The sequence below is a fragment of the Nomascus leucogenys genome, chromosome 11 (genome assembly GCF_006542625.1).
Source record: "Nomascus leucogenys isolate Asia chromosome 11, Asia_NLE_v1, whole genome shotgun sequence".
Classification (NCBI taxonomy): Eukaryota; Metazoa; Chordata; class Mammalia; order Primates; family Hylobatidae; genus Nomascus; species Nomascus leucogenys.
Window position 1 is genome coordinate 105,094,159 of NC_044391.1, and position 26,558 is coordinate 105,120,716.

Genomic DNA, 26,558 nt, shown 5'->3' on the forward strand with positions numbered 1-26,558 from the left:
CCACTGCACTCCAGCCTGGGTGACAGAGCGAGACTCCATTTCAATAAATAAATAAATAAGCAATATTCAAGACGGTCAAAAGGAAAGATCAAAATGTTATGAAGGATGAGGGAAACGAGCTGAGATAAACACACAGGGCCCTGAGCTTCCTGTCGGCTAAAATAAGAAGGAGGAAATAATGTGTTCCAGAATCCTCACCGAGAAGCAGAGAATTTTCCCGAGATCAGATTCTGAAAGGGATTTCTTGTGTGGACACAACTGCCAACAGAGAGTTTTTTTTTTTTTGAGACAGAGTTTCATTCTTGTTGCCCAGGCTGGAGTCAGTGGCGCAATCAGCTCACTGCAACCTCTATTTTCCGGTTTCAAGTGGTTCTCCTGCCTCAGCCTCCCGAATAGCTGGGATTACAGGTGCCTGCGACCATGCCTGGCTAATTTTTGTATTTTTAGTAGAGACAGGGTTTCACCATGTTGGCCAGGCTGGTCTCGAACTCCTGACCTCATGATCTGCCCGCCTTGGCTTCCCAAAGTGCTGGGTTACAGGTGTGAGCCACCGCACCCGGCCTGCCAACAGAGATTTTATGGAAGATGAAGTAGCAGCTTTCTTCATGTGCCCATTTCCGAGAGTGACTCCAGGACTCGCCAAGGGTACTGAAACTGAAGGAGTGGTAGTCTTTCTCCGGGTACAACATGGCTCGGCTGGGGATTGAAGGGTAGAACCTGATCATACGTAGGCATGGCGGGATGGCATGTATGTTCCCAAGGTGTCACCTCTCTTAGTCAAACATTGTTTTGCTTATTATCTAAGTATGAATGCCAGCGATTACATCAAATGGTAGGTGGCTGGGATCCAGCCCCTGTATTTTTTATCAGCTGACAGGATCCCAGAGAAAATATACACAGAGGCTGCTCTAGCAAAACCCTTCTGTTGATGACTTCATGCCTTTGGTGCTGCAAGGCAGCATGGTGGGCTAGTCCGGAGAGTCTGGTGCCTGAGGACTCCTGTGGCTGGAGGACTTGCCCAGGGCCCAGAAACTACCAGCCCCGGGCCCACATCCTTATTACAGTGGACCTTTAGATCTTACCACATCCTAGGTAAAGAAGGGAGATCGGAGGTAGGGACTACCAAGGACAAGAGAGAAAGGGTGTCTGAATGACCCAGGGCAGGACTGGCCAGGTGCCATCCCTGGACTCCTAGGTCACGACCGAGAAACTCAGAGGAGGAGAAAGGGTGAGAAAAAGTGAGCAAGTTACTTAAAGTTTCTCTTCTCCTTTGGACGATAATCTCCCTGTGTCTGTTTCTGGTCTCCTGTGCCCAGCAGAAGGTATGAGACCTAGTGAATGTTTAATAAATAGTTTTTGGGAAAAGAGCCCAAGGGAGCTGGAGTCCAGGTATTGGGAGGCTGAAGGAAGAGGCGGTTGGATCAGTAAGTCTGGAAGGAGAAGTGGGGAGCTAAAGTTCCCGGAGGGCAGGCCACTCTCAGAGGCCCATGGGAATGACATGAGGGGGAGACTCCTAGAGTGGGCCTCATGGCACCTTTTTTCTCCCAGTGGTCAGAATGGCCCCAGGACTGCAGCCCACCAGATTCTTTATCAACGACACAAAAAAATGAGTCAGAGAAGTCTCCCTCAGCCCCTAGCCCGGTGAACCAACCATTCCAGGCAACGTCAGTGTCTCTGCCCCAACAGGTGTGTGCCCACGGTCCTAACTGCCTGGCGCTGGCCCGTCCTAGCTGGGTATGGAGCTCCCTTTTGGGAACAGGGCTGTGCCAGGTCTGCGGGAGACCAAGTGCTAGCTCTGATGGTTCTCACTTGGACAGCAGCCAGCTTACTCCTCCTAAGCTGAGTCCACCTGAGCGAGTAGAAGGGAGCTTGCCTGAGCCAAGGAAGAATGCTGAATTCAGGCCACAGGCAGAAAGAAACAGGACACAGAAAAGATTCCAGGAAAAGAGGAAATCCGCTCCCAGTACACACCACCTCCCTAGTGGAAGCAAAGAGGAAGAGGCAGAGTTCTAGAGCCGCGTCCCAAATGAGGTGAGCGGGATCCAGGTTTTCCAGGTCCTAGTTACAGACTCACGCTAGTCATGGAGTTAGAGCTGGAAGAAATCTTAGAGGCCATCTGATCTAGCACATGCATTTGATGAAATTGAATTTGCTGATGAAATTGAAGCTCAGGTCATGAGATGAGGAACAGCCTGAACTCTGGGAGCAGGCTGTTTGGGTTTGAATTTTGTGTGATTCACTTCATACTGGATATTGGCTTGAGACAAGTTAAATCTTCATGAGATTTCCTCATCAGCAAAATGTGCTTAATTATAGCTACCTTGTAAAGTGGTTGAGAAAATCAAGTAAGGCCATGCTAAAAGTACCTAGTACAGTGCTTAGCCTACAGGTGCCCCTGAGTTCTAGCCAAGAAAATGAGTACAGAAGAAATGTCTCCTGTTTTCAGGCCTGGTTCATAACACTTTCTGCTCAACATGGATCCAGCGGAGAAGCTCAAATCTAGAGGTTTGCAGGGTGACCGGGAGGGAGGGAGCCTGGGTTCCTGAACGCATGGGCAGAACCTTCCTTCCACCCCTCCACAGACCACACTGCTTTGCTACAGGACTTTGGTTACTGTGGTAAACTGCTGAAAGTCTGGGCTTGTTTCTTACAGCTGTTAACCTACTCTACTTGGCAACAGAGAATTATGAGCTGGGAAAGCACAAAATGGCAATATGGAAATTGCTTTTAAAAATCCAATTTAGGCTGGGCACAGTGGCTCACGCCTGTAATCCCAGCAGTTTGAAGGGTCTCATTCTGCTGACTTTGTTACCTTCTTGGAAGATAAATTTAGTGCCTCAGTAAAAGTGGTTACCGTTTAGATTGGAGCTGCCCAACAGAACTTCCTGCAATGATAGACACGTCCTATATCTGCACTGTACATTACTACGTTGTACATTACTATGTTGTACAGGCCGCATACAGCTACTGAGCGCTTGAAATGTGACCCCCTAGGAACTAAATTTTTAACTTTAGAGTCAAGCCCCTGGGTTCTCACGACAGCACAGGTACTTTAGAAAAATTAGTATAATTTCTACTGATGGCCAGCGAACTAATACCAGTTTAAAAGCTTTCTTGGCTGCATTCAACACAATAGAGTCAGCAACTTTAGAATGAGTACCCTTTGCTTTTTTTTTTTTTTTTTTTGAGACGGAGTCTCACTCTGTCGCCCAGGCAGGTGTGCAATGGCGCGATCACAGCTCACTGCAGCCTCCACCTCCGAGTTCAAGTGATTCTCCTGCCTCAGCCTCCTGAGTAGCTGGGACTGTAGGTGCCCGCCACCATGCCAGGCTAATTTTTGTATTTTTAGTAGAGACGGAGTTACTAATTTTCAATGGGTGAATCTGAATGAATTGGCTGAAAGGGTAATTATATTGTTTGAATTGCTAAGAATCCTCGATAAACTATTCATTTTAAATACATCTCACCACGACCACCCACCTCACCACAACCACTCACCTTTCCACTCCCCACCCTCTTATGGGCAGCCAAGGAGCTTTATTTGGGGACCATGCCCAGGAACACAGGCAGCGGGACTAAGGCCCACAGAGATGATTCCAGGCGTTCAGGGCCCCATGGCCCTTGCAACCAACCAGCTTTGCTACCAGTCCTTCCCAGATGCAACTCCATTGCTGGAAATGCAGGTCCCAAAGCCATTCAAGAATATCTCACTCCCTTCCCAGAGAATTGTTTGATACACGAAGAGTTTTACAAAATCCAAAATAATTTTATTCACATTTTCAGATTTTTGCTTCCACAAGGTGTTCAGCAAACATGCTAAGGCGACAGAATGTCTAGTTGGTCACGACATGCAACGCTGACCATTCAACTGATGACAGCAGTGACCACGCCCACCTGAGCTACCAGCCCCACAGCACAAAGGGGGTTTGCGGGAACACACCAAACCACACAGCAACCAGCAACCTGAGGTAGGTCTCTTTACAGTACAAAAACTTCTACGCCAGTGTGAGACACTGATTAGCAAGAGCTGCTTAAAGTTGCAGACTTTCGGGGGAGAGAGAGAGAGAGAGAGAGAGAGACTGTGCGACAACTGCGGTGAGAAAGGAAAACAGACCCACGAAATCCTGAGCCCTGCCACTGAACTGTGGAGGTGTGGGAATAGGCAAATGAAAAAGTGCCACCTCAAAAAGCAGCAGTTGGCTCCAGGGCTTGGAACCAACAGGTCTTGGAGCTGGAGAGCTCTGTGCAGTGGCCAGCCATAGGAACCTGAGGCAGTGGGACTCTCTGTGGATAGACTGATTCTTGTTTAGAAACAACAGCAAAAAGAAGAAGGCAGGAAAGAAACTCCCTGGCTCGGAGGAATGTCTCTGTGATTCCCATTCCTGATGGAGGGAGTGAAAAGGGGCCTGGGCTTCGCCCCGCTGCTCTCCTGACAGAAACAGTAAGTGACACCAGGACAGAAGGCAGGAGCCCTGAGAACTCACGGCGCTCTGCATGGTCTCCAGCCGCCCACCCGTCTCCACCCACCCCTGGAGTGGCCGTGGGGAGGCAGCAGAGGGGGCTGTCGGAGGGCCCACTATTGCCACATGTCTTCCTTCGGACACCCAGAAAACCTGGCACCGTGAAACCACCAGCTAGAGAAGAATGAAATGCTACCCTTCCTACAGTCTAATAGCAAAACCAGATCTCTAGTACAGCAAACTGTACAAAAATGATAGAAAGGAATATGCACTGTTATTAGCACAGTGCTTATTTTAATATAAAATAAACAGCTTACATTTTCACTGTAAATATAGGCTATGTACAGAATTATATATAGATATAGCTACACGTATAAAGCTTCATTATAGGCCTCTGATACAATTATAATAACGGTTCCCTGAACCTTTTAGAGTGCAATTAAGAACAAAAACTAAATTTTGTTTACATGAATATGGAATAAATACAATAATCAAAATATGACTCTCCCTAAAAGTGAAACACACAAGCCAATCCAGAACTGCTGTGCGAAAGATAAAATCGAGAAAGGCAAGGTTTCGGTAGGAGGACGCGATGAGGGGCCCGCCCCAGGCAGGGAATGGCAATGCTCTAAAGAAAAGAGACTTCGTCAACAGGGAGGAGTCAGCCCTTGACAGCGACCTTGTTCTCTGCAGCAGCAAACATGGCATAGAATCGGGAACTGTCGTTGGACAGAAGGACCGATGGGGTGTCAAACTCCACCACCTGCAAAAGAAGGAGACGCCGTCAGGACGCAGCTCTGGGTCATGCAGGGTGATTCAGAGGATCCACTGCTCAGTAAGTGCCAGTGCCCCCTGAGGGTAGAATCTGGGGACAATTCAACTAGCCCTGCGTGCACCTCCCCCCTTATTTTTTTATTTTCAACTATCCAGGAAGTAAGGGAAATGACAGAGAACATGACTTCCAGCATTTTTGTAGTATGCAGTTTTGCCTAATGAAGTATGCTCATAGCAAAAAAAAAAAAACGACTTCCAGACCTCCTTCACATAAATCCAAATCCCTTCAGCCTTGGGAGTGAAGGAACCAACCAACCAGGTCTATAAACTGCAGGAGGATGGTGGCTCACGCCTGTAATCTCAACACTTTGGGAGGCTGAGGCGGGCAGACTGCCTGAGGTCAGGAGTTCAAGACCAGCCTGGCCAACATGGTGAAGCCCTGTCTCTACTAAATATACAAAAATATTAGCTGGGCATGGTTGGCGGGTGCCTACTATCCCAGTGACTTGGGAGGCTGAGGCAGAAGAATCGCTCGAACCCAGGAGGTGGAGGTTGCAGTGAGCCAAGATTGCACCACTGCATGCCAGGCTGGGCGACAGAGCGAGACTCTGCCTCAAAATAAATAAACAAACAAACAAACAAACAAACAAACAAACAACAGGCTGGGTGCGGTGGCTCATGCCTGTAATCCCAGCACTTTGGGAGGCCGAGGCAGGCAGATCACCTGAGGTCAGGAGTTCGAGACCAGCCTGACCAACATGGTGAAACCCTGTCTCTAGTAAAAATACAAAAATTAGCTGGGTGTGGTGGTGCATGCCTGTAATCCCAGCTATTGGGGAGTCTCAGGCAGGAGAATCGCTTGAACCTGGGAGGCAGAGGTTGCGGTGAGCAGAGATCGTGCCATTGCACTCCAGCCTGGGCAACAAGAGCGAAACTCAGTCTCAAAAAAATAAATACATAAATAAATAAATAAATAAACAAAATAAAATAAATAAACTGCAGGGGAGAGAAGTTGCAGCTCAAGTCAAGGGCACACCAGACAAATGCCATTTTGTTATGCAAGCTGATCTAACCTTATAGAGGGAAATGGAAGAGCTCAGAATGTCTAGTTGTCAGGGAAAAAAAAGGAAGTCAGGGAGTGACTTAGTCAAGTGGCCATTCCTATGATGGACTTCTATGTAGCCACGGAAAATCATGTGGCAGCAGAACCCTGAATGATACGCTGGCAGAACCCACCTCCTGTGGCAGAGGCTCTTTCCTAAAATTACAAGGAAATTTTAATTAGCAAGAAAAAAAATTAAGGGAAGAGAAGGATAGAGTCCCTCATAAAGAGTGAATGGGCTCCCCAATCCAAAACATCAAGCCACCCATCGAAAGAAAGGGGTCTCAATTTGTGTCCTTAAGAAAGAATTTCCAGCTGGGCACAGTAGCTTGTGCCTGTAATCCCAGCACTTTGGGAGGCTGAGGTGGGCAGATCATCTGAGGTCAGAAGTTCAAGACCAGCCTGGCCAACATGGTGAAACCCTGTCTCTACTAAAAATACAAAAATTATCCAGGCGTGGTGGCACATGCCTGTACTCCCAGCTGCTCAGGAGACTGAGGCAGGAGAATCGCTTGAACCCCAGAGGGCAAGGTTGCAGTGAGCCAAGATTGTACTACTGTACTCTAGCCTGGGTGACAGAGTGAGACTCTGGCTCAAAAAAAGAAAAAAAGAATTTCCCAGAAGATGTTCTTGGTCCCATCTATTATACCTTACTGGGCTCTATTTTAACACCTGCTTACAAAGTAGTAGCTCAACGTATCTTATGTATGACAGAATCTCAGTAAACACTTAGTTTAAGGCAAACAAAGATAGTCACAAAAAACACTAGTGTGAAAATAATTTCAAGATGAGGAGAAAAATCCTTAGCCCCCAAGTTCTCTCAATTCAGCTTTGAAGCCCAGGCTGAACACTTTTCTCAATATTTCTCCACAATTTAGACAGTGTGCTGGCAGTGGGGTTGCTGGCCTGAGTCCTGTCCCATCTCCTCCACTTCCTTTTTTTTTTTTAAATCCCACCAATTTTTATTGCTTTTTTTTTTTTTTTGAGATGAGGTGTCACTCTGTCACTCAGGCTAGAGTGCAGTGGCATTATCTCGGCTCATGGCAACCTCCGCTGCCTCCCAGGGTTAAACGATCCTTCCACCTCAAATTCCTTAGTAGCTGGGATTACAGGTGTTCGCCACCACGCCTGGCTAATTTTTTGTATTTTTGGTAGAGACAGGGTTTCGCCATGTTGCCCAGGCTGCTCTCGAACGCCTGAGCTCAGGCAATCTGCCCGCCTCGGCCTCCCAAACTGCTGGGATTACAGGCATGAGCCACCGCGCCCGGCCTACTCCACTTCCTATGGACTTTGCCTGAGACTTTGTCTCCTCATCTGTAAAGCAGAATTCAGGCTACGTCTCTCTCTAGGTTGTTGTGATGACTGATGGTATGTTGAGCGATTATATGTAAAGCACTAAGCAGAGTGCCCGACACACAGTAAACATTCAATAGAAGTAGCTATTAGAGTAGCTGTTACTGTGGTAGCTCCTACAACAGAAGACACGTTACCCATTATAAATGGCTTGCTATTTCTTCCAAATTATTAATTTACTTGTATCCTAGGGGCATGCAAAGGAGGTATTTGTCTAACATAAATGTGCTTAACATCACCTGTGCAAAGAACTGGAGTACTAAGCACTGCTGGGGCCCTAAAGATGAATGAGCAGTGACTCTGCCCTCAGAGAGCGTTCAGGGAGTTCTCTGGGGAGACAGGGCATTGCACAATTCCTATCAGCTCAGGCAGAACAGCTACAAGAGAGGTACAGATACAGTCTAGGGCGGCTGAGGCAGCCAGGGGGTTTCATGGAGGCTTTGGCATCTGGGCCATGTCATTCTTCAGGGACAGGCAGGTTGTGAGCAGGTGGATATCGGAGAGAGAAGGGCAAAGAGCCTTTTAGGTAGATGGAACTGTCTGAGTAAAGACAGATAAAAAGCTTGGAGAATGCAAGATGTCTATAGCCAATGGCACCTGCAAGGGAAGAGTGGAAATGAAGAAGGCAAGGCTAGGGCCAGGCTGTGGGAACGCCTGAAACAACAGGGTAAGAAGTTTGGTGCCGCTTCGTGATTGCAAAAAAAGCAAACATGTGCTGGCTGGTCTCAACAGGCCTCCGGGGGGCATGATCATTGTGTATGTGAATGAATCACTAAGTATCTATACTCTCTGGCCTAAGTATGCCGGGAGTGATCGTTGTGTATGTGAATGAATCACTAAGTATATCTACTCTCTGACTTAAGTCAGTGTCGCTACTCACAAGCAACAAAAGGACAAATTAGTAAAGTAAAATGAGAACCCCATCAGAGTGTGCCTGAGTAATCCTGTGATTAGGAGGCTGTATCCCTCCCAATGGCAACTAAATAGCGTTGCTGCAAGTGCTTATCTGAATGTCCAGAACCCTACAAAGATGGCAATCAGTCCATCCCTGCCAGGGGCCAGTTTCCTTCCAGACATGCCAAGCCAAAGTCCCTGAAGGACTCGGTACCTGTCCCTGGGCCAGCACCATAATCCTATCGGAGCCTAGAACCGTGTGCAGGCGATGGGCAATGGTCAGCATGGTACAGTCTGCAAATGCTTCTCGGATGGTCTCTTGAATCAATAAGTCTGTCTCTGTGTCCATGGCAGCTGTGGCTTCATCTAAAATCAGAATCTGCCAGAGAAGCAGAGGAGAAAGAAACTCGATTAAATTCCTTTAGCACTCTGGTTAATCCAGATTTTACTAAAATGTATTTCATTATTTAAGTTTTACACCATATATTTTTTTTTCTTTTTTTTTTTTGAGATGGGGTCTTGCTCTGTTGCCCAGGCTGGAGTGCAGTGGTGCGATCTCGGCTCACTGCAAGCTCCGCCTCTTGGGTTCATGCCATTCTCCTGCCTCAGCCTCTTGAGTAGCTGGGACTACAGGCGCCCGCCACCACGCCCAGCTAATTTTTTGTATTTTTAGTAGAGATGGAGTTTCACCATGTTAGCCAGGATGGTCTCGATCTCCTGACCTTGTGATCCACCTGCCTCGGCCTCCCAAAGTGCTGGGATTACAGGCTTGAGCCACCGCGCCCGACCTATTGTTTTTTTTTTCTAAGAAAGCACACATATATGTAAAAATATCCTTTTGCTTAGAAGTGATACAATTTCAAAACCATGTTTGCCTTGATTTCCATAACAGCATATTTGTAAAATACTGATCTAGGCTGGGCGCAGTGGCTCACGCCTGTAATCCCAGCACTTTGAGAGGCTGAGGCAGGCGGATCACGAGGTCAAGAAATCGAGACCATCCTGGCCAATATGGTGAAACCCTGTCTCTACTAAAAATACAAAAATTAGCCAGGCGTGGTGCCGCGCACCTGTAGTCCCAGCTACTCGGGAGGCTGAGGCAGGAGAATCGCTCGAATCCAGGAGGCGGAGGTTGCAGTGAGCCGAGATCACACCACTGCACTCCAGCCTGGGTGACAGTGAGACTCTGTCTCAAAAACCAAACCAAACCAAACCAAACCAAACCAAACCAAACCAAACCACGGATCTAATCAAATACTTGCCCCTACATGCTCTGTGACAGTGAGCATCTACAATTAATTCTTTTTTTCTCTTGAATCCAATATGGCTGGTAACATTAATCTTTCTGGACATTCCTTTTCCTGTTTGTAAAATGAAGGGGCTGGATTGGATGACCTTAAAGGCTCTTGCAGTTTTAAAATCTATGTTGGCCAGGCATAGTGGCTCACGCCTGTAATCCCAGCACTTTGGGAGGCCAAAGTGGGCGGATCATGAGGTCAAGAGATCGAGACTATCCTGGCCATCATGGTAAAACCCCGTCTCTACTAAAAATACAAAAATTAGCTGGGCATGGTGGTGCACGCCTGTAATCCCAGCTACTCGGGAGGCTGAGGCAGGAGAATCGCTTGAACCCGTGAGGGGGAGGTTGCAGTGAGCTGAGATTCGGCCACTGCACTCCAGCCTAGAGACAGAGCAAGACTCCGTCTCAAAAAAAAAAAAAAAAAGGCCGGGCGCGGTGGCTCAAGCCTGTAATCCCAGCACTTTGGGAGGCCGAGGCGGGCGGATCACGAGGTCAGGAGATCGAGACCATCCTGGCTAACACGGTGAAACCCCGTCTCTACTAAAAATACAAAAAATTAGCCGGGTGTTGTGGCGAGTGCCTGTAGTCCCAGCTACTCGGGAGGCTGAGGCAGGAGAATGGCATGAACCCGGGAGGCGGAGCTTGCAGTGAGCCGAGATTGCGCCACTGCACTCCAGCCTGGGGGACAGAGAAAGACTCCGTCTCAAAAAAAAAAAAAAAAAAAAAAAAAAAAAAAAAAATCTTCTATGTCTATGGTTTGTAGTCGTACAACTACTCAATGGCCAGAAACAAAAGTCGGTCTTGGATGAAGGTAAAAACAAAGCAACCCCGTTCTCCCTCCCCAAAACCAATATACCCAAATTGTGTCAGGGTTAGAGTTATCTCTGGTCATGCTCTTAGAAAGTGCCAACAGGGATCAGAGCCAGGAATACCTTTGGACCCCAGTGTCTCAGGGAAAGGCTACACTAAAACATTCCCATTCTCTGCTGCTGCCAACCCCGAACTGCCTTACCTTACAGTGGCGGAGCAGGGCTCTTGCTATGCACAAGAGCTGCCGTTCCCCCACTGAGAAGTTATCCCCATTCTCCATCACTTCAGATTCAAGTTTCAGAGGTAGCTGAGCAATCTAGGGAAAAGGAAACTAGAGATCAGAGGGGTAAGAAACGAAGCTGAATTTCCTGAAAATCCAAGGACAAAGAGAAATGATTCCGAAACCGATGAAAGAACTATTAGCCAAGCACCTGTCTCATCTGGAACAAAGGTGCAGGTGTACTGATCATGCATGCTAGGACCCACTTCCAAGGCAGTCCATGATTCCAATAGACTATTCTGTTAGCTTTATACCATTAAAACATCCCAGAAATTCCAATGCTTTCATGTCCCCAAAATCCAGTCACATAGTAGGCCTTAAGTTTTGGTTCTGAAAATATGGTCTTGCAATAGGAAATAGAGTGAGGAAAAGTACTCTCCTTCTGAAGTCCAAAGCCGTAGGCCCGTCCTGTGAAACATTTTTTGTAAGCTGCAGAACTTATTCTTCAAATGAGAAGAATCCCGATAGAGCAGAGGAAAAAACAGAGCTCATCTACTAATAGTTGAATTCAGGCAGGGGATCCTGGATCCCGTCTCAACCCAGGCATAACAGAGACCTCACCCTAGGCCAGTGGTATCAATCTGTAGACTGCAGCTGCTCGTGAGGGCCTACTGAGTTATCCCAAAACGTCTGTGGTCCATGGTCCATATGCACACTGTGTGCTTTCTGCAGACTCAATACATTATGTATCTTTTTTTTTTTTTTTGAGACAGAGTTTCGCTCTTGTTGCCCAAGCTGGTGTGCAGTGGTGTGATCTCAGCTCACTGCAATCTCTGCCTCCTGGGTTCAAGCGATTCTCCTGTCTCAGCCTCCCGAGTAGCTGGGATTACAGGCGCCTGCCACCACACCCGGCTAATTTTTGTATTTTTAGTAGAAACGGGGTTTCATCATATTGGTCAGGCTGGTCTCGAATTCCTGACCTCAGGTGATCCACCCGCCTCGGCCTCCCAAAGTGCTGGGATTACAGGCGTGAGCCACTGCGCCCAGCCATGTTATATATCTTTTGCATATATGTGGATGCTTCAAAGTATGTTACACTGTTATGACTAATAAAACAAATTAAAAGCATCACTTAATTCTAAGTAGGTGTCATTACTATCTTCAATCAATGGATAGTGCAAGGCCAATATGACCGTGGGCAGTGTGGGAGTTGGGGTTGAGAGAGATCAGCTTTTCCCAGGTATCTGAAAGACGTGGAGAGCTCTGCCTCGAAGCCTTCGTCCACAGGCATCCTGGAGGCACAGGCATCCTGGAGGCGCAGCCAGAGCAGACAGGGCGTGGCAATGGCACTGCCGTGCTTCCACCCTCACCATCCCAGCACGGCTTCCCCTAAGCTCTTCACTTACACATTCTTTCATGTGTGTCCTCTCCAGGGCATCCCAAATCTGGTCTTCAGTGTACTGGTTGAAGGGGTCCAAATTTGATCTAGGGAGAAACACAGGAATTTCTCAGTGGTCCTGCCCTGAAGCGACCCATTGGCAAAGGCTGTCTGTGGAAGCTGTTTAACACACACGCACAGGGAGAGAAGACTCCAAACCCTGATGGTCACAGATGGCTCATTCCCCAACCAGCCAGATGGGAGTTCTGACAGCACACTGGGCCACCTCCTCATCTCCATAAAACTTGATTTATTTTTTTATTATTTTTACTATGTAAATAATACTAGTTATAGAACAATTTATAAATGCAAATATTGGCAAATATCCTTCTAGATTTTTTCCTGTGCGTGTATTTGTTAAAATACATCTTTCGACTGGGTGCGATGGCTCATGCCTGTAATCCCAGCACTTTGGGAGGCTGAGGCAGGTGGATTACTTGAGGTCAGGAGTTTAAGGCCAGCCTGGCCAACATGGTGAATCCCCGTCTCTACTAAAAACACAAAAATTAGCCAGGCGTGGTGGTGGGCACCTGTAATCCCAGCTACTTAGGAGGCTGAGGCAGGAGAATTGCTTGAACCTGGGAGGCAGTGGTTGCAGTGAGCTGAGATCACACCACTGCACTCTAGCCTGGGCGACAGAGTGAGACTCCATCTCAATTAAAATATAAAATACAATACAATACAATACAATAAAATACAATAAAATAAAATCTCTCCATACATACAAACTTAGAAATGCACCCTCTTTCTCTTGGTCTACCTGGTTCACAACCCTGTCATTGAGTATGGGGCTCCAGGACAGCTGGCCTGACCAGGGAAAGAAACTGATCCAGTAGAAGGGAAGAGGAAGAAGGAGAGAAAGAATAAAGGACAAGTCAAGAAAAAGGAATTTTCCTGGCACAGAAGACCAGTTTGGGGGCCGTTTTTGCTTACTGTGCCAACAGTATCTACCTCAAGGAAATCAGAGGTGATACCAAAAGAACGAGACTAGAAATTAATTTTTACAGGCGCATGCCACGTAATTTTTGTGTTTTTTGTAGAGATGGAATTTTGCCATGTTGCCCAGGCTGGTCTCAAATTCCAGCGCTCAAGCTCAAGTGATGAGCCTACCTTGGCCTCCCAAAATGCTGGGATTACAGGCATGAGCCACTGTGCCCGGCCAGGACTAGAAATGTTTAGCACAGGAGAAAATTGTCTTTGCCACTGAGGATGAGGGTGGAGAATTGGTGGTGGAACAGGTATTTGGTGGAAAACTGGGACGTTACAGTAATTTTGGATGGCTTGTTTTGATCTACACATAACATTTGCAGGTCTAGTAATCTGAAAGGTATATTTGCTTTGCTCATGCAATTATGCCTGGCATGTGGGAAACAGGAAAATCTCTGGGAGAAACACGGACTTTTGCTCTATGCCACACATCTGTCTCCATATCTGGGGTTACTAATTACAGGCATGCAAATACAATCACGTCATTATCACAGAACTCTAGTAAGAGGACAGCAGGCCAGCACCGCCTCATTCCTGCTATTTGCGCATCTCTCAGTCTCCTGGGAGATTCTGACCCGCCCTGCTCTCCAGTGCCTCTTGCCCTTTGCACGGCATTTTTCCCGCTTGGAACATGCTCGCTTCTCACTACCCTTGACCCAGGAAGTGTTGTTTAATACTGTACAGTTTAATGGGTTGACCTGTGTCTCCCCAAAAGACACGTAAGTACCTAAGAATGTGACCTTATTTAGAAATAGGGTAATTTGCAGATGTAATTAGTTAAGATGAGGTCATACCAGAGTAATAGTGAAGGGTGGGCCCTTAATCCCATATGACTGGTCCTTATGAGAGATGGCCATGTGAAGGCAGGGAAACACTGGGAGGGCATCATGTGACAACGGAGGCAGAGGCTAGAGGGATGCATCCACAAGCCAAGGAATGCCAAAGATGGCCACAACGACCAGAAGCTGGAAGAGGCAAGGAAGGGTCCTTCCCTATAGGTTTCAGCGGCAGCATGGCCCAACTGACACTTTGATTTTAGACTTCCAGCTCCCAGAACTGTGAGATAGTACATTTCTGTTGTTTGAAGCCATCCAGTTTGTGGCTTAAACTGTTTATGACAGCCCCAGGAAACAAATACAGCGAGTAAGTCCATCAGATGCCTCTGGATCAAAGAGCAGGCATGGAGCCCCTCTCCATCCACAAGGATATACTCCAGGGAGCCCCGGTGGATGCCTCGAACCACAAATAGTACTGAACCCTATAAATGCTATGTTTGTTTTCCCTATATATACATACCTATGATAAAGTTTAATTTATAAATTAAGCACAGTAAGAGATTAACAGTAATGAAATCAAACAATTATAACAATATGCTATAATGAACATTATTTGACTGTGGTCTGTCTCTCACAAAATATAGTATGTAATATTTTTGGACCCTGGTTGATGATGGGTAACTGAAACTGCAGAAAGTGAAACCATGGAGAAGCGAGAACTGCTGCACACAAAAGCGCAGTCTCCTGCCCACTGAGTAGCCAGCCCTATCAGATTTTCTATGGGTAAATACAACAACAGGCTTAACATTTTTTTTTTTTTTTTTTTTTGAGACAGAATCTTGCTCTGTCACCCAGACTGGAGTGCAATGGCATGATCTCAGGTCACTGCAACCCCTGCCCCGCCCCCCAGGTTCAAGCAATTCTCATGCCTCAGCCTCCCAAGTAGCTGGGACTACAGGTGCGCTCTACCACACCTGGCTAACTTTTGTATTTTTTGGTAGAGACGGGGTTTCGCCATGTTGGCCAGGCTGGTCTTGAACTCCAGGTCTCAGGTGATCCATCCGCCTTGGCTTCCCAAAGTGTTGGGATTACAGGCGTGAGCCACTGTGCCCAGCCCAGGCTTAACATTCAGTTCACCCAGGTCCATCACACTAGCTGAAGGAGCCTCAGACCACTAAACAATGGGTTCCAGATAGAAAAGGAATATTTGCATACACTCGGAGGTGGTACACAGTAAGGCAGACCAGACCAAACTCAACAGGGAGCTCAGTCAGGAATGGAAAAATATCTCCCCTCATTAGAGAAGCCAGACGGTCCTGGGTCTGACCCACAGACAGAAATGAAAGCAAAGTTATGCATCCACTTAATCAAAAGGATTCGGTTAAGTGATTGGATAGAAAAGTGTCTGAACATGAGGGCAGTTATTTTTAACAATCAGAACCCCTGGAGTCCTGATCTTGCCAAAAGTACATTTTCATCTTTGGTTCTTTATATTTTATTTTTAGCAATAGTCAACATTGACCACTGCTAAATGAAGCCAAGAATATCTCCCAAAGTGTGAGACAACACAGCAATTCACCCTCGGTACAGTAAAAAACACTGCAGTAAACCATGCTGCCCTGTCATCTGTGCTGGGTGCTTCATAGCAGCCTCGGTCTTCAGAGCAGGAGATTTTGGGACTCACATACCTTCTTCTATCAGGAAGCTAAAGGAAACCTTATTTTGAGGTATGCAGAAATACAGACTGATTTTGGCTTTTAGTTGTTAAGAGTCAGATTAGGTGAAAAAAGTTAAGAGGAAAAAGTAGAGCAAATGAAAAAGACTAGAGAGAACGGCATAGATTGTGTGACTTTCTTTTTTCGTTTTTGAGACGAGGAAGACAGATGAGACTTTGAAGATGCTGGGAAAAGAAATGTAACTAAAGGTCAAGATCCACAAAGAGGCACGTCTAACTGTTTTTTGGAGAGATGGAATATCAAGGTCGTGGTTAACAGTGGGGTCGTGACACACGCTTCAGGAGGCAACGCAGTGAGTGTAGTGAGTAGAGTCAGCCGGCCAGCCTGGGTTCAAATCCTAGCTCTGCCACTTTTAGCTGTGTGTCTTTGGGCAAATTACTCTCACTCTCTGGATTTCAGTTTCATCATCTATATAAAACAGGCATAATGGCCAAGGGCGGTGTCTCATGCCTATAATCCCAGCACTTTGGGAGGCAGAGGTGGGAGAATCTCTTGAGCTCAGGAGTTTAAGACTAGCCTGGGCAACATAGTGAAACCTCACTATTTGGTAAAATAAAATGTGCATAACAATGGTATCTGTCTCATGAAGTTTTGAGCATTTGTTAAATACAATTAAGATGGTTATGACAGGCGGGGCATGGTGGCTTATAGCTGTAATCCCAGCAATTTGAGAGGCCGAGGTGGGTAGATGACCTGAGGTCAGGAGTTCGCGACCAGCCTGGCCAACTATGTGAAACCCCATCTCTTTAAAAATACAGAAATTAGCCGGGCATGGTGGTGGATGCCTGTAATCCCAGCTACTGGGGAAGCTGAGGCAGGAGAACTGCTTGAACCTGGGAGGTGGAGGCTGCAGTGAACAGAGATCATGTCACTGCACTCCAACCTGGGTGACAAAGCGAGACTCTGTCTCAAAAAAAAAAAAAAATTTAATGAGCAGATCAAAAGGAGAGGGCACCTGAAGAAGAAGAAATTAGAACACTGTTTCTTGCTAATGAATGGGCACCAGGCAGAAGTGCTCTGGGTAGACAAGGTACCCGTCACTCATAGGGGACCAAGACTCAAGAGACAGACCAGAGTGACAGCTGGGGACAGCTCACCGTCAGCTTAGGCAGGCTCCAGACAGTCCTCAGGATGAAAAACACTCCAGCTGCGGGGGATAGGACAGAGGCCAGGGCTGGGCTTCCTGGGTCCAGGAAGCACAGGGAGCTCTGGGAGAAGGTGGGGAAAGCTAGGGCCATGAGACAGAGGCCAGCAAAAGTGTTTTAAGGCTTGGATGAAAAGGGGCCTCTCTTCTTGGAGCCAATCATGAGGGCAAAACAATAGAGAGCTGCAGAAACACAGGCTGGAGAGCTCAAGCCCACACAGGCAGATAAGGGAGGGTAGAGATGTAGGTACTAGAATGCATCGACATTCTGGCTAATTTAGGAAGGGGTGTGGTCCCAAATTATCTGGCCTATGATTTAGATTATATTTGTATGCAGAACAACTCAGAAATTTATATCTTGTGACTTTCTGAGTTTTGGTGGTTTGATTTTGGTTTTACCTTGCTTTTCCTCTAAGAGTTCCTTTCAAGTTTTAATTGTTTGCAGGTATCTCAAGAAGAGGTACCCACCCTCAATACTGGCTAATGGTGGTGGAGGCGCGGTTTCCGGATTCAGAGTCTCTAGAAAGCAGCTGAGGAAACAGCTCATCTATCCTGCCTTTGCCTTGGGAAACTCATCATAGGCTTTCTATCTTCTAAGAAAAGCAAAAGAATACCGGCTAGGCACGGTAGCTCACGCCTGTAATCCCAGCATTTTGGGAGGCCGAGGCGGGCGGATCACCTGAGGTCAGGAGTTCGAGACCAGCCTGGCCAACATGGTGAAACCCCGTCTCTACTAAAAATACAAAAATTAGCTGGGCATGGTGGCCCGCGCCTGTGGTCCCAGCGACTCATGAGGCTGAGGCACGCAAATCACTTGAACCCAGGAGGCAGAGGTTGCAGTGAGCTGAAACTCCAGCCTGGACGACAGAGGGAGACTCTGTCTTAAAAACAAAAGAATACCAAGAGCTGAACATTCTCTGGGATCCGTAAGAAACCTGAGAGGATAAAAGGAAACCTTAGGGGATAAAGGACAAGTCTGGCGTTTAATTTTTCCTCAGTGTCTACTACAGACTAAAAAGCCAAAATTAGATCTGGCAGAAAATTTAACTGAAATGATTTTCTCACTTTGCACAGCTGACTTCCTGAGCTGCACTCTAAGCTCAGTAGCTACAAACTCAGAACAGCAGTGCACCAACTACTGAGCTAGCCACAAAGCAGCCAACATTTCTTTCCCTGGAGACAAATGGTTCCAATTCCACTAAAGCTACAGGTCCATGATGTTCTACCCACACCAGCTGCACGCGCCCATGGTCAATTCTTTTTCTTTTTTTTTAACATTTCTTTCACCCAGCTGGAGCAGGCGTGATCCCCCACTCCCCCCCCCCCCCTCCCCCCCCCCTCCACCCCCCCCCCCCGGCTTTTTTTTTTTTTTAGGACTTCACCGTCCCCCCCCCCCCCCCCCCCCCAGCTGGATCACTGAGCCCCGCCCGCCAATTCTTTTTCTTTTAACATTTTACATAATTTAAAAAAGCAGAGACGAGGTCTCACTATGTTGCCCAGGGTGGTCTTGAACTCCTGAGCTCAAGTGATCCTCCCGCCTCGGCCTCCCAAAGTACTGGGATTATAGGCATGAGCCACCACGCCTGGCCTCATGGTCAACTGTTAACCACTAACTCTAGAAGCCTCCAATTCACAAACTCAAATGAAATGCTGTAAAATTATTAAATTAAAACTGAGGCTTCTTGGTGGCAGCAGTTTCAAAAGAAATCTTAAGTTTAACATGCTTTATTTCTTAATTCTCTTCCAAATGATGACTAAAAAAAAATAGTTCTATGGCCAAAGCCAAATATTGTAAGGCCAATTTTTTTGTCAAGGTGTTCCTGTGGCATCTAAAAATAGGGAGATTTATGGGAAGAGCCAATTTGGCAACATTTTCCTTATTTATTTATTTAGAGATGGAGTTTCACTCTTGTTACCCAGGCTAGAGGGCAATGGCACAATCTTGGCTTACCACAACCTCCGCCTCCTGGGTTCAAGTGATTCTCCTGTCTCAGCCTCCCAAGCAGCTGGGATTACAGGCATGCAACACCATGCCTGGCTAATTTTGTATTTTTAGTAGGGAGGGGTTTCTCCATGTTGGTCAGGCTGGTCTCAAACTCCTGACCTCAGGTGATCCTCCCTCCTCGGCCTCCCAAAGTGCTGGGATTACAGGCATGAGCCACCACGCCTGGCCAAGCAATGGCTTCTTTTTTTGAGATGGAGTCTCGCTCTGTCGTCCAAGCTGGAGTGCAGTGGCATGATCTTGGCTCACTGTAACCTCCGCCTCCCAGGTTCCAGCGATTCTCCTGCCTCATCTTCCCGTGTAGCTGGGACTACAGGTGTGTGCCACCACGACTGGCTAATTTTTGTATTTTTAGTAGAGACGGGGTTTCAGCATATTGGCCAGGCTGGTCTGGTGCTCCTGACCTCATGATCCGCCCGCCTCAGCAGCCCAAAGTGCTGGGATTACAGGTGTGAGCTACCGCACTCCGCCTATTTTTAGGCTTTCATCTTCAATAAATTCTAACTTTCTTTTGAGACAGAGTCTCGCCCTGTCACCTGGGCTGGAGTGCAGTGGGACGATCTCAGCTCACTGCCACCTCCGCCTCCCAGGTTCAAGTGATTCTCTTGCCTCAGCCTCTGGAGTAGCTGGGACCACAGGCATGGGCCACCACACCTGGCTAATTTAGTAGAGACAGGGTTTCGCCATGTTGGCCAGGCTGGTCTTGAACTCCTTACCTCAGGTGATCCGCCCACCTAGCCCTCCCAAAGTGCTGGCTTTACAGGCATGAGCCACCACGCCCAGCCAATTCTAATTTTCTTCTGATATTGCTTGTCTGACCATATTACCTCCATACCCAAAGAGAATGGTTTATTATCAACCACAGATACAGTGCATGCTGTCCAGATTCAATTACAGAAATACCAAAATAAACATACTCTAGGGTGTTGACTCTACAAAAACACAGGTGAGAATTCTGCTGATTTACTGGTATGGACTACAGGTTTGTGTGCCCCTAGAATTAAACTGTTGAAACACTGACCCCAATGTGATGGTATTTGGAGGTGGGGCCGTAAGGAGGGGATTAGGTTTAGGTGAGATCATGAGGTTGGGGCCTCAAGAAGAGGAGACAAAAGAGCTCTCCTTTCTGCGGGCACACACCACAGGCACGCACCACAGGCACCCACTGAGGAAAGGCCACGTGACGACAGAACAAAACAGCCATCTGCAAACCAGGAAGAGGGCCTTCAGCAGATACCCATCCCGGCCTTCTCAGCCTCCAGAACTGAGAGAAATACATTTCTGTTGTTTAAGCCACCCAGTCTATGGTATGTTGTTATATACAGCAGCCTGAGCAGACTAAGATATCTACCAAAGTTCCTTGAGTTCAAATGCCATTTCCAAAGGTGGAGGGGATAGTTTTAAAACAAGTCTGAACACTGCCTATGATTATTTGAAATTAGGTTGGTACCAATTTTTCTGAAAACTGCTAAAAATTACTTTTAGAATTTTTTTTTTTTTTTTTTTTGAGATGGCGTCTCGCTCTGTCACCCTGGCTAGAGTGCAGTGGCGCAATCTCGGCTCACTGCAAGCTCTGCCTTCCGGGTTCACGCCATTCTCCTGCCTCAGCCTCCCAAGTAGCTGGGACTACAGGTGCCCGCCACCACGCCCAGCTAATTTTTTGTATTTTTTAGTACAGATGGGGTTTCACCGTGTTAGCCAGGATGGTCTCGATCTCCTGACCTCGTGATCCGCCCGCCCTGGCCTCCCAAAGTGCTGGGATTACAGGCGTGAGCCACCGCGCCGGGTCAGAATGATTTTTTAATAGACAGGGACACAAATGATGGAAATCCACTGTTTTCAGGAGGCCGAAGCTTAAGGCTAAAGGTAGGATCAGGTAAGCTTAGGAAAGATAATGTGATGCTTTCTCCTTGGTCTGTTTTAATAGGTCAAGAAGAAGGATTTTATCTCTGGCATCCCGGCAGATTTCAAAAAGCAACATAATTCCAGAGTATCAAAGGTAGGGGAAGATACTAGAAAATGAAATAACATGAGTAGTAATAATGCCTGATAGCCACCATTGGAACTGGAACTTTCGGCCAGGTGCAGTGGCTCGCGCCTGTAATCCCAGCACCTTGGGAGGCCAAGGCAGGTGGATCACTTGAGGTCAGGCATTCAAGACCAGCCTGGCCAACATGGTGAAATCTCATCTCTACTAAAAATACAAAAATTAGCTGGGCCTGGGGGAGGGCACCTGTAATCCCCGCTATTCGGGAGGCTGTGGCAGGAGAATCACTTGAACCCAGGAGGCAGAGGTTGCCGTGAGCCAAGATCGTGCCACTGCACTTCAGCCTGGGTGACAGAGTGAGACTCCGTGTCAAACAAACAAAACAAAAAAACTGCAACTTTCAGCGCACCTAGGAGAGATGACAGAATGGAGTGGGGGGCAGATGAGGATGATGTCGATGAGGCTGATGACAGCAGCCACCATTTGCCAAATGCTTCCCATTTGCCAGGCCCTGTGCTTATATAATTTACGTGAACTTACTCAACCTTCACAGCAACAGGTCTTTAAAGCATCCCCATCTTATGGGTGAGGAAACAGGCACAGGAGTGGTTAAATAACTTGTCCGAAGTCACAGAGCAGAGCTCTGGGCCCAGACCTCTCTGGCCTCTTCAGCACTGTGCTGCAGGCCTCCCTGCACCCTTCAGTCAACCAAGTGGCGTTGTGAGTGGTGCTGCCTCTCCCTTCTGTACCAGCAAGCACATGGTGCAGTGGGAAAAGCACCAGACTAGAGATGGCGAGCTCATGGTCCAGGGGGCGGTGCTAGCATCGTGTGGTCCCACATGCCCATCTGGCCTCTAAGTGAGGCACGAGGCATGCAGATGCTCACCTGACAGTGCCACTGAACAGCACCGGCTCTTGAGGAATGATAGAGAGTTTGCTTCGGAGGTCGGCAAGGCCAATATCACTGATTCTCACTCCATCAATCTTGATGCAGCCTCCAGATAACTCCACCAGACGGAAGAGGGCCATTCCCAGCGAGGACTTCCCTGATGAGTCAGAAGACATGCGAGAGAGGAGCTGTTAGCAAAGTCTGTGAGGACAATGCTGGTTTAGCCTCAGGGCAATGCCAACTATTTTTCTATTTCTATTCAGTTGTTATTTCAACTGATTAACTGAGATAATGTATAAAATGATAGAAAATGCGATTAACTTTCCTAAGATACCAGGCAGACACCTTCAAATTACACAGCTTCAGCCTGAGAAGGAAGGGAAGGGACCATTCCATTTTCATTTTTTTGGAAACGGAGTCTCACTCTGTTGCTCAGGCTGGAGTGCAGTGGTGTGATCTCGGCTCACTGCAACCTCCACCTCCCAGGTTCAAGTGATTCTTCTGCCTCAGCCTCTCAGGTAGCTGGGACTACAGGCGTGTGCCACCACGCCCAGATAATTTTTGTATTTTTAGTAGAGAGGGGGTTTCACCATATCAGCCAGGTTGGTCTCAAACTCCTGACCTTGTGATCTGCCTGCCTTGGCCTCCCAAAGTGCTGGGATTACAGGCATGAGCCACCGCGCCTGGCCGACCATTCCATTTTCATGAGAGTAAAATGGAAAAATGCCTCCTGGTCACCTTAGGAACAGGTGCACAGAGCTGAATGCTTCTTAGGCAAAGTTAGGAGAACAGAGATCTTACAGCAAGCAGTTGAGGGGCAAACCAGAGGACAAGATGTCTTTTTTCTCCCTACCCCCTTATTAGGGCTGAGAGAGAGACTAAGACAAGGCCTCCTGTTGCCACGGCAGCAGCTGGGGAATGGAAGAAGTTCCAGGGATAAATAAACACATACAGGAAGGAGGTTTTGCCTCAACTAAGTAAGTAGTTGTCAATGTTCCTACTGTGATAGGAAACTATGGCAGAGAAGCAGGTTTGGGGGATCAGTATTATTACAGCAATCAGCAGAACAGGTTAACCAAACCTTCATTTGAAAAGTTGACATAAGTAATACAAGATAACATCATCAATCTCCCATAATCTCACTTCTATCATTTTGGGCACACTTCCTTTCAGTCTTTCCTCAGAGTTGAGATCATATCAGAAATGCAATATTGTAATTGCTTTTTTCACTTAACACTGCATTGGCCGGGCACGGTGGTTCACGCCTGTGATCCCAGCACTTTGGGAGGCTGAGGCGGGCAGATCACCTGAAGTCAGGAGTTCGAGACCAACCTGGCCAACATGGTGAAACCCCATCTCTACTATAAATACAAAAATTAGCCGGGCAAGGTGGCACGTGCCTGTAATCCCAGGTACTCGGGAAGCTAAGGCAGGAGAATCGCTTGAACCTGGGAGGCGGAGGTTGCAGTGAGCCAAGATCGCATCATTGCACTCCAGCCTGGGCGACAGAACGAGACTCTGTTTCAAACAAAACAAAACAAAAGCATTGTATAACAGTCAATCATCTTTTAAAAAAAATTTTCAAGATAAAATTTTAGTGGTTGCATTCCATCATGTGCACATATTCTTGTTCAGCCAGCCCTCTAAGGTCGACATTTAGTTTATGTAAAACTTATAATAACATTATGTCCTATTATCTTAGTGCTGAAACTTTACTGCCACCTCAGACGATTTCCTTGGGAAAGAATCTTGGAACTGAAATTACTGTGTCAAAGGATATAAACATTTAAAAGGTCCTCTCTCTACAGAGCCAAAAAGAAAAGAAGTTTGCCATAGTCCTGTCTACCTTTCTGCAACTTGGTCCCATGGTTTAGATTTAGAACTACAGTGTTTTAGCTGTTGAATCACTTTTCCTTGGCTGAACGCCTGGTTCTTGACCCTCCTACCTTTCTCTTGCCACCATATCATGAAACACCTCTTGTGAGGGCCTCATCAAGATCACCACGATGCTGTCTCTTCAGCACTCATGGAGGGCGCAAACAGCCTGCCTTGCCCCAGCGTCTACAGTCACAACCCCACTGTCAGGATCTACCCCCTGGGCATACCTCTGTCTACACAGCCTAATGGGAACCTGAAAAACACCCATAAAACTTGGAAGAAGTAACGCCCAGGAAACTTGGAAAAAGCTGTGTTAGGAGAGTGTATTAGGACCCATCTTCCTAATGCAACAATCCTCACATCCTTTGACCAGAAACGAGTTAGGAAACCTGGTCCATCTAGCAGGTTAGTTCTCCTCCTAGAAATGAGTGACTCCAGGCTGGTGGGCGCAGCAGTTCACACCTGTAATCCTAGCACTTTGGGAGACCAAGGTGGGTGGATTACTCGAGGCCAGGAGTTTGAGACCAGCCTGGCAAACATGGCAAAACCCTGTCTCTACTAAAAAATACAAAAAAAAAAATTAGCTGGGCATGGTGGCATGCGCCTGTAATCCCAGCTACTCCAGAGCCGAGATCGCACCACTGCACTCTAGCCTGGGTGACAGAGCGAGACTCTGTCTCAAAAAAAAAAAAAAAAAAAAGAAATGAATGACTCTGTTCAGGGTTGGGGGACTCAGTTACTGGCCCCTTTCCTAGATAGGAGGGGAGGAGACATTCCCTCTGGGCTGAGGCAGGGCTTTAAGATCTAAGCTAAGGAAGGAATGGTGCCTGAAACAAGGGGTCAAGTTGTTCCACTTTAACAAAAGGTGCCTAGGTTTGGACAACCTGGACTGGAAGACTTTAGAGTCCTCTGAATCTGACTACCTTTGCACTGATGGAATGTGCTGGTAAGAAAGGCAGTGAAGTCCTCAAGATGGTGTCCTTGACTGACATGACCATAGGAGAGTTTCCAAGTTACCCGTGAAACTTGGAAGAAGCTCTATTAGAACCAGAGTGTAAATCAGGTTATTATTATTATTATTTTTCAGACAGAGTTTTGCTCTTGTTGCTCAGGCTGGAAGGCAATGGCGCAATCTCAGCTCACTGCAACCCCCGCCTCCCGGGTTCAAGAGATTCTCCTGCTTCAGCCTCCCGAGTAGCTGGAATTACAGGCATCCACCACCACGCCCGGCTAACTTTTTGTATTTTTAGTAGAGATGGGGTTTCACCATGTTGGCCAGGCTGGTCTTGAACTCCTGACCTCAGGTGATCCACCCACTTCAGCCTCCCAGAGTGCTGGGATTACAGGTGTGAGCCACTGCGCCCACTATGTTCTTTTTCTTGTTTCTCTTCTGTCACTAACTATTGTTTAGTGAAGTTGTGGTGCCTGTTTTGGCCTATCTCACCTGTGTTAAAGGGAAATCATAACAAGGGACATCAGTCAGCTTTCAGAGGAGCCGTGTACCCCTGGGGACCAATGCAGCAGAGGGGCTCAAGGGAGAGAACAGTAAAAAGGCTTGGGGACAGTCACCCTGCTTGGCTAAAGATTCCCTTCCAGCATGAAAGACCTGGAGCAATGTCTTGTTTTGACATGAAGTAATTCCCTCAAAAAGAAAGCAGGAAATGGCTTTTTCTTTTTCTTCCTTAGAAAGTTATTTAAAATAAATTGGCCAGAAAAGATAAAAGTTGTTTTTTTTTTTATGGCAAGGAAAAAAGCTAGAAGAGTTTTGATGCCAAAGAAGCATGGAGCCTAGAAAGCTAATGAAAACTGAATCAAAGATACCTCTTATACAAGGATAAAAAGGACAGTAAAAGAAGACAAGTTCAGTCCTTGGAATGCTATTTAGGAACGAAAGTGAGAAAAAAGGGACCGGGTGCGATGGCTCACACCTGTAATCCCAGCACTTTCGGAGGCTGAGGCGGGTAGATCATGAGGTCAGGACATCGAGACCATCCTGGTCAACATGGTGAAACCCCGTCTCTACTAAAAATACAAAAAAATTAGCTGGCACCCCTGTAGTCCCAGCTACGTGAGAGGCTGAGGCAGGAGAATCGCTTGAACCTGGGAGGTGGAGGTTACAGTGAGCTGAGATCGCGCCACTGCACTACAGCCTGACGACAGAGCGAGACTTTGTCTCAAAAAAAAAGAAGTAAATTACTCAAGTCCTGACCTTTGAAATCTAAAGGATCTATAGTTACACATTTCTTTTCTTTTTTTTGAGACAGAGTCTCGCTCTGTCACCCAGGTTGGAGTGCAGTGGCGTGATCTTGGCTCACTGCAACCTCTGCCTCCCGGGTTCACACCATTCTCCTGCCTCAGCCTCCCAAGTAGCTGGGATTACAGGCATGTGCCACCACACCTGGCTAATTTTGGACTTTTAGTAGAGATGGGGTTTCACCATGTTGTTCTGGCTGGTGTTGAACTCCTCAGGTGATCCACCCGCCTCGCCCTCCCAAAGTGCTGGGATTACAGGCATGTGCCACCACACCTGGCTAATTTTGGACTTTTAGTAGAGATGGGGTTTCACCATGTTGTTCTGGCTGGTGTTGAACTCCTCAGGTGATCCACCCGCCTCGCCCTCCCAAAGTGCTGGGATTACAGGCATGAGCCACTGCGCCTAGCCTACTGATAGTTTTAAAAGAAGGCCATGAAACAGCATGTGTCAATGACCTCATTTTTGTAAACCTACATATTACTAGAGGAAGCCTAACAAGATAGCTACCAAAACGTTAGCAATGCTTCTCTCTGGGTAGCAGAGTTGTGGGTGCT

General features: G+C 47.2%; 1 protein-coding gene across 2 annotated transcripts in view; it reads right to left on the reverse strand.

Moving 5' to 3' along the window:
• Positions 1-3,745: 3,745 nt before the first annotated feature.
• ABCC5 (ATP binding cassette subfamily C member 5) overlaps positions 3,746-26,558 on the reverse strand; it is a 96,476-nt gene continuing 73,663 nt past the window's right edge. For both annotated transcript variants that reach the window (XM_030822888.1, XM_030822889.1), the window contains 5 exons: positions 21,870-22,029; positions 12,320-12,398; positions 10,896-11,009; positions 8,798-8,962; positions 3,746-5,223 (listed from right to left, as the gene is read on the reverse strand). In XM_030822888.1, the coding sequence (XP_030678748.1) occupies positions 5,122-5,223; positions 8,798-8,962; positions 10,896-11,009; positions 12,320-12,398; positions 21,870-22,029 (620 nt within the window). In that variant the 3' untranslated portion in view covers positions 3,746-5,121. The remainder of the gene's footprint in view (positions 5,224-8,797; positions 8,963-10,895; positions 11,010-12,319; positions 12,399-21,869; positions 22,030-26,558) is intronic.